Here is a 13,298-nt window from a genome sequence, read left to right on the forward strand (position 1 = left end):
TTTTAGAAATTGTAAAGTTCGTACTAAATATGGTAATCTCTGCACTGGTTTCCCTCTATATATACATGTGTGTGTGTGTGTATATATATATATATATGCAGGTTTTGGTGTCCTCGGGTGTCTTCCCGTGTAAAAGTTGGGGTGTCTAGGCGACGTTTCGACGAGGTCTCACTCGTCATCTTCAGGCTGGTGCTTTCGGCTTCTTGTTACTGGAACAGAGCGGGATCTCAATGTTTGAGTTCCTATAAATACTGTAGAGGGGGTGTGGTGTCTAGCCTCCAATGTTCTGGGCAGAGAGGAAGTTCCCAGGCTAGTGTGCCTTTTCTTCTTTTGTTCCTTAATTACTTGAGAGATACCTTGAGTGATTTCTTGAGTGATATCCTGAGTACCACTTAGGTGGGTCATTAGGTGTGGATTAGTTGCTAAAGTCTTTGTGTCTTGACCTCTTGAACTTTGTGAAGAGTTTTCCTGAGAAGATGGCTGTATTGCACTTAGTTGTGCTTTGGCTTGGCTTCGTGTATAGGGGCGAGCTGTGGTTTTGTGGCTTGTGTCAGCCAGATCTGTGTAGGGATTGCAGGGGGGTGCAGCATCCGGAGGTGCCACCATGGATTGGCTACTGGATGGTGTCAGTAATTCATCTGTGGAGAGGGTCTGGGTTTGGGTCTGGTGTGGTTGATTGGTGTTGGCGTTCTGTGTGCCTCTGGATCTGGTGTCAGTTTTTGTGGAGAGGGCTAATTTCCAGATGTCTGGCAAGCGGGATGTGTCGTCACGCTTGTTCATGTTGTGAGGGTGTTTCTCTATCTCGATGGCTTCCATGATTATTCTCTTGTGGTGATGTTCCGTGTTAAAGAGCAATTTGGAATCTGCAAAATTAATTTCGTGTCCTGTTTCTTTCATGTGTTGGAAAAGAGAGGAAGTTTTTTCTTCTTTTTTGACGGCATTCTTGCGTTCTGCGATACGTGCATTTATTCGTCTGTTTGTTTGTCCAATGTACGTGGCTGGGCAGACTTTGCAGGGTATTTCATAGATCCCTTGGTTTTCCAACTGGATTTTATCCTTGGGGTTTCTGAGGATATTGGCTATTTTTTGGTTGGTGCAAAAGGCTGTTTTGATATTGTGTTTATGGAGGATTTTGCTAATTTTATCTGTAGTGCCCTTGATATAAGGAAGGAGGGCCATGCCATTGTTTTCTTCTGTGTCTTGGTTTTTGGGGGGTGTTTCCTTTTGGATTAGCTTCGTAATCCTGTTTTGCTGGTATCCATTGGCAATTAACACATTTGAGAGATTCTGTAACTCAGTTGTCAAGTGGTCTTTGTCAGCCAGGCAAAGACCACTTGACAACTGAGTTACAGAATCTCTCAAATGTGTTAATTGCCAATGGATACCAGCAAAACAGGATTACGAAGCTAATCCAAAAGGAAACACCCCCCAAAAACCAAGACACAGAAGAAAACAATGGCATGGCCCTCCTTCCTTATATCAAGGGCACTACAGATAAAATTAGCAAAATCCTCCATAAACACAATATCAAAACAGCCTTTTGCACCAACCAAAAAATAGCCAATATCCTCAGAAACCCCAAGGATAAAATCCAGTTGGAAAACCAAGGGATCTATGAAATACCCTGCAAAGTCTGCCCAGCCACGTACATTGGACAAACAAACAGACGAATAAATGCACGTATCGCAGAACACAAGAATGCCGTCAAAAAAGAAGAAAAAACTTCCTCTCTTTTCCAACACATGAAAGAAACAGGACACGAAATTAATTTTGCAGATTCCAAATTGCTCTTTAACACGGAACATCACCACAAGAGAATAATCATGGAAGCCATCGAGATAGAGAAACACCCTCACAACATGAACAAGCGTGACGACACATCCCGCTTGCCAGACATCTGGAAATTAGCCCTCTCCACAAAAACTGACACCAGATCCAGAGGCACACAGAACGCCAACACCAATCAACCACACCAGACCCAAACCCAGACCCTCTCCACAGATGAATTACTGACACCATCCAGTAGCCAATCCATGGTGGCACCTCCGGATGCTGCACCCCCCTGCAATCCCTACACAGATCTGGCTGACACAAGCCACAAAACCACAGCTCGCCCCTATACACGAAGCCAAGCCAAAGCACAACTAAGTGCAATACAGCCATCTTCTCAGGAAAACTCTTCACAAAGTTCAAGAGGTCAAGACACAAAGACTTTAGCAACTAATCCACACCTAATGACCCACCTAAGTGGTACTCAGGATATCACTCAAGAAATCACTCAAGGTATCTCTCAAGTAATTAAGGAACAAAAGAAGAAAAGGCACACTAGCCTGGGAACTTCCTCTCTGCCCAGAACATTGGAGGCTAGACACCACACCCCCTCTACAGTATTTATAGGAACTCAAACATTGAGATCCCGCTCTGTTCCAGTAACAAGAAGCCGAAAGCACCAGCCTGAAGATGACGAGTGAGACCTCGTCGAAACGTCGCCTAGACACCCCAACTTTTACACGGGAAGACACCCGAGGACACCAAAACCTGCATTCCTGTACCCGTGAAAATCTACGAAAGCATATATATATATATATATATATATATATATATATATATATATATATTAAAGTGTTCTCTCTTTCACATGAAAAACCGCAAGGATATTGCGGTGCACTTTCTCAATAGAGCATAAATCCTCACACACCAAAACATGCATAATTAAAAGGGGGAGAGAAGAAATCCTTCACCACCACTTCATGGAAAGTGCAAATGAATGTTTCATGCTGCATAAACGTACCTGGAACTGTATAACCTAAAAACGGTGCAGAAAAAGAAGGTACTAGTCAGGAAACTGTATGGTACAGGAGAATACTTTCCCCATTCAATATCACCATCCACTAATATGGGCACCTGTAAGTGCATCTGTTCCTACAGAGGTGTTCTTTAGTGCTGACATCTCCTCATTGAAGTTCGGCATGAAAGAAGCCTTCTTTAGCTGAAAGAACACTCTTCTCAAGATTAATCATGGTGTGAGGGCAGTTTCAGGGGGTTACAGCTGGGGAGGGGAGAGTTCTGCAACACGTGGTACCCACAGCAGTTTCTCTGGTTTGCAAAGGTGCCCATGGCAAACAACCAACTACATGACTAAGCAAGGAAAATTAGATGTTTTCCAACTTTCTCGTGTTCAGCTTGCTTGCTTTTAGCCATCACAAGACACAGTTCAAGTGCAGAACATGTAAACAGCTTAAGGCACTAATTGCATCTCATACTGCATGACTTTTATCTGTTCAACAGTAATTAGGGTAGGAGTATCTTGATATTGAGAAGAAAATAGGAGGATGCAGTCCTTATCAGTTCCAAAATAAGGACTTCAGAACAGCAATGTTAGACACAGTGTTTTGAAAACAAAAAATATTAACTCCCCCTCCTCACACTAATGAATCAACTGAGTTATATAGTCAACTAAGTTACTATAGTTCAAGCCGTTTATCTCCCCTATTGAGTAATGAGCCAAAATAAGTTTCACGGCCTATGAAAAAGACATCGCAAGAGTTCCACAGTATAAATTCAAAGTATAATATCAGGCATCACAAATGGCAGCATTGTGTGTGTGTGTGTGTATCTCCTCATGGTGGATTCATGAGACTATTTTCTCCAGCATGAATGAACATTTTTAGCATTCCCTTGCAAATGATTCAGTATATTCAATTTTTAATCAGCTCACATCTGGAAACATTCGAGACTAGTAGGCTGGCTCATATTCTAAACAGTAAACCATGAACACAAGGGCTGCTGCTCAGATCAGCCTGAGTTTGTCCTCTTTCAGTTTCACTGGAAATGTATCACAGGTAAGTTCTATTTTGTTTTGTGTGTAAAAAGAACTTTTTTAAAGAACACATGAAATGCCAGCATTTAAATTCTACACATTTTAGTACGCATTTCTCCTAAAATATCCCCCCTCAAGATTTCCAGTACATCTGTGAGGAGGAAACATGAATAGTGTTATGTCTGTGTGAGTCTTTGCAGGAACCTCCGCTGGCAATAAACCAGATCAGGCTGATCAGCGCAGCGCTCCTCCCATCATGCAGTGATAAAGCAGAAATGCTTTGTGGGAGGCATGGGCTTAATGAAGAAGTAGGAAGAGGAAAAGCTGAGAGAAGGAGAGGATTGTTGGGATCCATTCTATCCTGCTTGCAGCTTAGGGGAACAGCGTTAAGAGGTTGGTACCCTCCAAAGAGAGGTTAGAGGAGAAAGGGGATTTGGGTGAGGGAGCCCTTACACTTTTGTCTTCGAGGGAACAATAATTAAAGACATTGGTGTCAGGCCTATAAAAAGAGATTGCTGTAATTGATGGATAGGCTATCTGAGCTCTTGTAGCAATGGCTCCATCCATTATACTCTGGAGTAAGGGTTGGAGCTCTGAGGATTCTGTATATAGCAGCATTCTTCAGTAAATGCATGTTTTGTCCAGGTGTACATCTTGCAGTGCAGTTAATTTCCAGGACCTTCAGAGAAGACAAAAGAGAATACTTTTTCACATTGGCCACAAACAGCTTACAGCCACATGATGTGATTATGCCTACTGTTCCTGACGAACCGCTGTATAATGAAGCATTATACAGTGGTACCTTGGTTCTCAAACAGCTTGGCTCCTAAACAAATCAGCTCCTGAATGCCACAAACCGGAAGTGAGTGTTCCGGTTTGCGAATGTTTTTTGGAAGCCGAATGTCCGATGTGGCTTCCGAAGCTCCTGCAGCCAATCAGAAGCCGTGCCTTGGTTTTTGAATGGTTCCGGGAGTTGAACAGACTCCCGGAATAGATTAACTTTGACAACCAAGGTACCACTCTACCATTGAACGTCTGGTGCCAAGAATAACCAATTCTTACAGACAAATCTGAAATCACCTTTGTTTGGTTGATTTTGCCTTTGTTGTTGTTGTTATTTATCTCATCTGGGAGATAAATTTACAGAATTGCTGTTTTACTGCAAATCTTGTGTGTTCTGCATTTTGACATCTCATTTGCTTTTCTCTGTGTCCACAGTGAGTGCTCTCAAAGGTTATTCAAAGGTGGCTTTAAGCTCACATAAAGGATGTATAGATTTCTCAGAGAGCTTTAGGGGAGATGATGCATGAAGAGAATGTTTGGGAAAGGCAGATGATGGTGTGCAGTACATGGTGGGACGATTTTAACAAGAGATGCTGTTAACAAAATGAAAACTAAATGGTAGTAAAAAGACAAAGAGAAGTACAATGGCAGCCGCCCATGGAAAATATTGTTCTGGTGGCTTTGCATTTCTGCATCTCCGTTTCCCTGTTGCAACATGGAGGAGTGAATGATATAGTTTGTATTTGAACACATTGAATAAAGTAATGATCTAAGGTGAAGAATATGCTATCCTGTAACAGCCATGCTTGCTTTATTCACAGCTTTGATGTGGAAAATGGCCCCTCACCAGGTCGCAGCCCACTGGACCCTCAGGCTGGCTCTTCGTCGGGACTTGTGCTCCATACCACATTTCCAGGGCACAGCCAGCGCAGAGAGTCATTTCTTTATAGATCAGACAGTGACTATGACCTCTCACCAAAGACTATGTCCAGGAATTCCTCTCTACCAAGTGAACAGTAAGTACACATATCACAATATACTCTAGTAGGACCATGTGCCGTACCAATGCATATTAACAATTTGATGGCCTAGGTTAAGCAGTAAATTCTGATTGCCCTTGGCTACTAGTTTCTATTGAGCATGTCTTACATTAGCTATATGTGGTTGTACAGTCCTGCAGCAATGTTATTAAAACTACTTGGTGTTGTAGATTTAAGGGTTTATAGGTGAAGATAAGTTTGGCTTTAGTTGGCTTTCAACAAAAACTTACCTCCTTATTCTGGAATTATCAAATGGTTCTCCTCCTCTACCTTTTCCATCCTCTTTCCTTATGCATTTAAAGTTGCAATCCTATACATGCTTACTTGGGAGTAAATCTCAAAGAATTCAGTGTCGTTTACTTTTGAGTATAGAATTTCATTTTAAGTCTTTAAAAACATAAACCAAATGGTAGGGCATTATGTCTTTAGTGTGATTTATTTATAATGCTAAGTTATGATAGGGACTGTTGAAAAAATGTTTTTTTGTTTGAGATGCAAGTAAAACAACTAATGCACAAAAAGTAAAGAATATAATCTCTAATTGTATACAGTATATATAAATAAAATATCCAGAGCAATATAAACACATCAGCACAATTGTAACATGCCATTTCTAAGTCAAAAGGATAAAGTTTTTTTTAATTAATACAATGTTTAGCGTGTATATGGTTGATTATAAATGAGAATATATATTTAATGAAAACCCCAAAGATTTTAATGCCCTTTCTACCATGCATTGTAACTACCATGCTGAAAATCCACTGAAAATCCCTGCAAATAGCATTAAAACCAATGAAAGCCAGAAAATTTAAAGTTGACCTTTACTCAGATGGCTTTGCTCTTTTTCCAGCTGAGAGGGAGTATACAGCCCTAACTTTGAATTTCCTGGCTCTTATTGCCGTGTATTGCAAGAACTGAGTGGTAGTTCCTGCTCGGATTATTTTCTTCTTATGAATATACACTATAATTGGAGAACATTAGAAGCAGCCTTGTATGGATACATAAAACAGAGGTATAGTAGGTATAGTATAGGTGGTAAAGAGTTTCTTATTGAATATATGTTATCATAAGCAGATAATCCTTTCATAGTATCTTTCCAGCTTATAAATAAGTTGAGGTTGGCATAAATATATAGATATATATAAGCAATGGTATAGATACAGTAAGCCCACAATGTATGTGCATTTATCTTGCGTGCATTCAGCTTTATGTGTTTGGCAATTATTTAAAAAATGGGATCAGACCCTAGGAAAAAAGAACCCAATGTCTTTGGACCCCAGTGTCCTTTGGCTATATGTGATTGGGCTTTAGCTGCAATCCCTGAAACGTAATCCCTGCGTAAATTGCAGATTTACTGTATATATATCTTAATAGGAATGTAAATTGAGTGGTTAGGTTAATGTGCATAATAACTGGCCATTGTGCAAATTCATCAGGCCTCATGGAGAAAGTACATTTATTCCTTCCATGAAGAGGGATTTGTGCTCATTTTCAGTTCAGTATACACAATCTTCAACAGGCCCTGGAGAATTTGTAAATCTTGGCTGAATTTTGTACAGTTTCCAGCTATTATGCATACAATGTTATGCAATATTATACAGTACAATATTATGCAACAAGAAAGGGAACTTTTACAACTTCTCTCCCCTTCCCACATTTCTCATGGAAGCTCCCCTCCTTCAGTGCTGCTATTAAGCTAATGGGTTTCTTTATAGTAGCTAGGGCCAATCCTAATAGGAATCAGAAAGGAAAGAAGATGTAACCACCTGAAGAAGGGTTACCCAGCAGGTAAAAGAAAGCTGGGAGAGAAAGTGTAAAGTACATCTGATCTTACATGCCACCACCCTACACCCTGGAAGGAGGGTGGAAGGTTCTACTCAGCTGTCTGGGAAACAGCTGATAGTGGTTAAAAGGGGTGCTGGATTGCAGGAAAAAGGGCTCCTTTAGAGGAAAGGTGGGATGAAAATGCAATCAATCAATCAATCAATCAATCAATCAATTAATAAGCTTTCAAGCCCCCCCTTCCTGATTCTTGGTCAATCAGTGTGAGGGTATCTTGTGGACCATGTAACATTACACAGTGGGTCAGAAGCAGCCTAGCTTGGGGAGTACAGATTGCAGACTTCTGAACAAGAAATAAAGAAGAGGATTTGTTTCTTGGAGACTGCACATACTAATTTGATAATGTGCATATGTCCGAAGAACATACAAAATACATTCAAGAAATGGACCTACCCCAAAGCCTGTTGGAGATTATGCAATGTACTATATGCCCATTCCCCCCAATGCCCATTGGGTATTATGTATTTTGGCTGGGAAATGTGCACAGTTCCCTCCTCATGGACGGATTCTGTGCACATTCTTCATGAGGCCTGGTGAATATGCACAATGGCTAGTTATTATGCACATTAACCATTCAGGTTACATTCCCCTTAACATATACATGCACATCTGGCATTGTTTGCATGTACCACTAAGCCAAACCATGCAAATCGAAGCTTAATGCAAAAGAACAAAATTCAGGTTCCCATACAGAATATCACTGTTTCTTTGCTCTTTGCTCTTCCTCTGGTCCTTCCGTGAATAAAGCCATGGTTTGGTTTGGCTTAGCATTGCATCTGAAGCCAGAAAAACCATGAGCAGTAACTTGCCTACAGTTTGTGCTTTCTCTGCAGCAACATAAGCTATAAGAAAGGGCTCAGATGTAAAGCTTAGTCCAGCCATAGCTTATCCCTGGGTAGCAGCAGGATCAGAAGAGGACCAAAGTAACCACCATCTTCTCTCCAGGAACCCACAGATTGGCTGACTAGTTCTCAACAGGTTTGGCTTTGTGATGAGTGCAGATAGTGTCAAAATATACTTTACAGCCTAAACGTAGTCTGCAACCAACCCAAAAGGTATCTGCAGCCTGCCCACCCTTTCATAATCACTTACCTCATTTAGTGAGGTACACTAAGGAGGTAGGAAAGAGATGTGGAAAACGTCATACGTGACCAAGAGATGCAAGATGGATGTGCGTCACAGAGACGGGGGTTAGAAGGCAAGGGAGCGAGGGCCAAATCAGATGCAACACTAGGAAGGTTGTGTGTAGCAGTGAAGAAACAGAATTTCCATAGTGATTCAAAGTTGCTACATGTGTGTTTCAGTGCACATCTTAATCTGTATGTACAGCATGAGTATGCAACTGTAACACGGGATGTTGCCCAAAGATTTCAAACAATATGAGAATGCATCATGTTTCTTGACTATGTGGTTGTTTATTAAAATACTGTATGGGATTCTTTTTCTTTTCATTTCTTGCTAGACATGGAGATGACCTGATAGTTACACCTTTTGCTCAGGTATGTTCCAAATATTGTGACACTGATTCTAGTGTGGATGGTGGCCTATCTGAGGCATTTGAGAGCCTAGAGTGAACTTATGAGTATTGCACTTTTGCTTCATAAGGATCCTGGCCCATGTGATTCCTCCTCCTTCGTCACTGCATCTGGCCTTCTGATTTGTCAGGCTTCACAGGTCTTACTGTATAGTCAACCATAATGTCTTGATCACAGCCTCCTATTCCGGCCCCACCCTGACCCAGGCATCCTGTTCCAAATATCATGGCATTACTAGATTGTGATAGTTGCATTATAGTTATCACTTCTTTTGCATCAGCTTCATGTGCTAATTGTTTCCTACAAATAACTGTCCTGATTAAGGATGTATGAGATCAGCTGTGTATATTGTATAATGATGTTGAATACTTAGCGGCTTTTTTGCTTGTTAGGCACGATCCAGTCAAATTCAGTACTGTGAAATCCCATTGTTTTAATGGGAAGGTGTCAATCATGTGTTTAGTTCTCTCCCACTACTTAAATCAATGAAGCTTTAGAGTATTTAACTCTCTAAATGTTTATACGTACATTCTGAATGCTTGCACTTGTTTTAATATTTAGTGTGACCTTATTTTTTTGTAGGTCTTGGCTAGTTTGAGAAGTGTGAGAAATAACTTCACGTTATTGACAAATCTGCAAGGAGCATCAAACAAGTAAGTTGTCTCCTTTAAAAAAAAAGTGCTACAAAATTCACTGAGCTCCCATCCTATGGATGCTTACTAAGAGAAAGACCACTGAAATCTAGGTTTGACAAAATATGCCCAGAATTGTACCATAAGGCATATCTTCAATCTCAGACTGATTTTTACCAATGCTGGGACCTGATTAACACTTTGTTCAGTGAGGGAGCTATAGTGAAAAAGCATGAAGCCCAATGTAATGCATGCAGCCTGTCTCATATTGAACTCATGACCAAATCAAACTGATTTTAATGAAACTGGATTTTAGTCACTAATAGTTTAAAATGTGTCCAGGAATTTTACCTAGCCTGTTGAACTATTTGTGAGTGCAAAGCAGTATGGTATAAATCGGGCACTCCTAAGCATGGCCAATGGCACAACTGCTTAAAACATTGTATTCTATTGAGGTTTGTATGACAACAGTAATAAGGCAGATATGATGTTGCTGGACTCCAGCTCCCATCAGCCCCAATCAGTATGGCCCATTATTAGACAGTAGTGTCATTATACTAATGTTGGGACGAGGACACGGCTGAGAAAAATAGTGGCTTGTGTCAAGCCACCTAACGGGTTCATGCCGAGGTGAAAGTTAAACTAAGAATTTCCAACTTCTAGTCTACTTTCTTAGCCCTCTAGATTGCAGGGGAAAGGCTGCAAACATAACCACTGTCACTTGGGTGTAAGCCTGACTGAATTCAGTAAGACTGACTTCTGAGTAGACATTGTTAGGATTGTGCTGTAAGCTAAGAAGTGTTGAATTCAATAAAGATTGAAGTCAGACATTACATGCCCCTTCTGCATTATACGATGTGAAACAGTGTCACATCAGATAGCTATTTCTCATATGGCTATGTCTGAAGCAAATGAAGCATTCCTTCTATAACTTCAAAACCTCCATCATCTCTTTACTGTCATGGAGGCACTTGTAACAGAATTCGTTATAATTTATTCTCATTTGAAACCAGTTTAAACTGATGGTTATTTGAGAGAATTGGCTTTTTCACAGGATGTCTATTTTTGTTGGCCTTGGAGAGGCTTTAAGTGGTATTAAAGCAACCTAGAATGTCACATAAAACTAGTACTCTCTCTCTCTCTCTCTCTCTCTCTCTCTCTTTCTCTAGACTTGTAAAGGCATCCCAATGCAATAAGTATGCATATCAAAAGCACTGCTTCTTTCAGCTCATGATTTCATAGAGTGCAACCTCACTTTTCCTAAACTTGCCCTCATGTGGAAGTTGCTTGCAAATGAATCTATGTGGCAGTTGCGCCACGTGGCAAGTGCCACATGGATCAAGCAATATGCTGTATCCTCTATGCAAAACATTCCAGTTTGCTGCTTATGGATACATGGAGAGAAGAAAAAACATTGCTAAAAGCTGATCCATATGAAAATATTCTACATTCACACAATTCACATAACCATCAATTGTTCATGTGAAATGGGGAAGAAGAAAAAAACCCTTCTGACTGTATTAACAGGTACCTACCAGCCCTGGCAATATGAATCTCACGATGCATTATTTATACCTATACAGGAGGTCACCGGCAGCAAATCAACCACCAGTCTCCAGGGTTAACATTCAGGGTATGTATTCTGTTGAACGAACAGTGTTTAAGTGGCAATAATTTTTTATTTTAATAAACAGTTAACAGTACTATTGATTCCATTAAAACCCATTAGATATATAATATTTCAATCATCAGGGCTAGGTACAGTTACAGCATAGAGCAAATCTGTGTCATAATTGTACAGAATATAATCAGAACTGCAGTGCTTCCCCCTTGTTTCTTTGTATTTGTTCTGGTCATTCATGAGAGGTGGATAGAAAACTATTTGACAATTCTATCACTGTAACCCGAGTGGGTAATCCAGGAGAAGCACTTTTTAAAAAATGTGCAATGGTTTGTGACTAAGAAGATTGTTATTGTGGAAAGATTAGTGACTGTCCATTGAGAAAACTGGATACAGAAAATCCAGCAGATGGCAAGATATGCATGCAACACATTAGCTGGAAGAAGGGGGAAACAGTAATAGAAAAGAAGAGATAGAGGAAAAGATTCCGTGGTGGCTTTACACTTGATTTGTGACCAACCTGGTTATACAACTTTACATAGAGACTTCTGTAGCAGAGTGATGCATCTCACTGTCTTAAATTCTTTGTGCAGATACAGCAGGGGTCACTAACTTTTGGGGGCACTTTTGCAAACAGAAGAAACTCACGGGCAGCACACACATCCTGCAACTAAACATGCAGAGCAACCCATTCCATTGGCTCCAATGCTTCTTTGAAGCCTAATTTCAGCAGGGGAAAGGGGGTCATGTGGACAACTGGGAAGACTTTTGCAGCCATAGGTGCACCACAAGGCAACAAGTTGGTGACCCCATGTTGGCTGTACCTAACTGTTGGCAGTGTGTTCTTAAGCTGAAATACTGTATTGCATTTCATTAATCATTCATAAGTCATCTTGAACTATGAAAAAGCCTTTTCAAAGTTCAGGCAGCAGGCCTACTCATAACTGTATTTGCCTTCTTGGGCCATGCAAGAGCCCTAAGCATAAGCCTTCATTCAAGAAACCCTTAGTGAGTTAGGGACTTTCCCTACATGCAAAGACAGGCTCTGGCGGATTGAGTGGACAAGACCATTAGTGGGTCCCAACAGTCAAGAAGGCAGTTTTCTGCACGTGCTGTAGGGGGAAGTGAAGGGCAGATGGGTCTCGTCAATCTGAGAAGGTAGCCCATCTAGGAGAAGGAAAACTCTGATCCTAAACCTCTGCTGCCTTGTGGGATATCTTTGGGAGTGGAGTCCCTAAGATGATTGGATGGACCTTGTATGCCTCCTTCCAGCAACTCCTGCAGCCAAGCTGGTGTCAAACATATTGCTCTGCTTTCCTTTGGACTACATCAGTGAGGCCGGGGGGAGGGGTCTTGTCATCTGGGCAGCCTAGTATCTCCATACACACTGCCCAGGCTTGTGCCCTGGAGAAGTCACTTAGCTGCTGCTAGCGCAGCCGTTTGACTTCAGCCCCGGAGGCATTCTCCATTGTCTCTTGAGACAGATGGCTGCCAACAAGAACAACAAAAACCCTTTACTGATGATCAGTGCTGGGATACTGGTGCAAGTGCTATGCCTTGTTGTCTTCTTGTGCAAGAGGCATCAGCTGGAACCAAGGATACTGCTACGAAGCTCAAAGACAGCTTCTCTTAACAATTCTAGAAATTACTCATGGTTTTTGTCACTCATCCTTTTGTTCCTTCCAACTTCCTTCATAGGACACATTGTCATTGGCATAGGTCACCATCATCTCAGCTCTTTATACATGCCAGTACTCACTTCATGCTTCCAGGACACAAGACTGCCAGTCCTGGCCCCAGTTCTGTTGGCTGTAGAACTTTACCACTATGCTTCTAAAGCCAACACTTCGTTCAGCAATTCCTCTGTGTGATTGGGCTCCTATCAATACCATGCCTTGATATTTGGATAATGCATCTAATAACAACATATGTTCTTATCTCCCAATGGTACATAAGCAAATCCATACATTTTTAAATGTTTAGTTTACTCTAAAAGGCGGGGAGAGGAAATGATGCCCGAATTTA

At 41.1% G+C, this 13,298-nt stretch overlaps 1 protein-coding gene and 1 long non-coding RNA gene across 3 annotated transcripts in view; one reads left to right on the top strand and one right to left on the bottom strand.

The window, feature by feature from the left end:
- The window catches only part of PDE4B (phosphodiesterase 4B), a 256,742-nt gene that overhangs the window by 194,864 nt on the left and 48,580 nt on the right, over positions 1-13,298 (top strand). For both annotated transcript variants that reach the window (XM_083742993.1, XM_083742994.1), the window contains 4 exons: positions 5,425-5,619; positions 8,948-8,984; positions 9,603-9,673; positions 11,236-11,285. In XM_083742993.1, the coding sequence (XP_083599119.1) occupies positions 5,425-5,619; positions 8,948-8,984; positions 9,603-9,673; positions 11,236-11,285 (353 nt within the window). The remainder of the gene's footprint in view (positions 1-5,424; positions 5,620-8,947; positions 8,985-9,602; positions 9,674-11,235; positions 11,286-13,298) is intronic.
- LOC310846499 overlaps positions 1-13,298 on the bottom strand; it is a 76,456-nt gene that overhangs the window by 55,483 nt on the left and 7,675 nt on the right. The gene's annotated exons all lie outside the window — the stretch shown is intronic.

This window comes from Podarcis gaigeae, assembly GCF_964106915.1.
Source record: "Podarcis gaigeae genome assembly, chromosome: 6".
NCBI lineage: Eukaryota > Metazoa > Chordata > Lepidosauria > Squamata > Lacertidae > Podarcis > Podarcis gaigeae.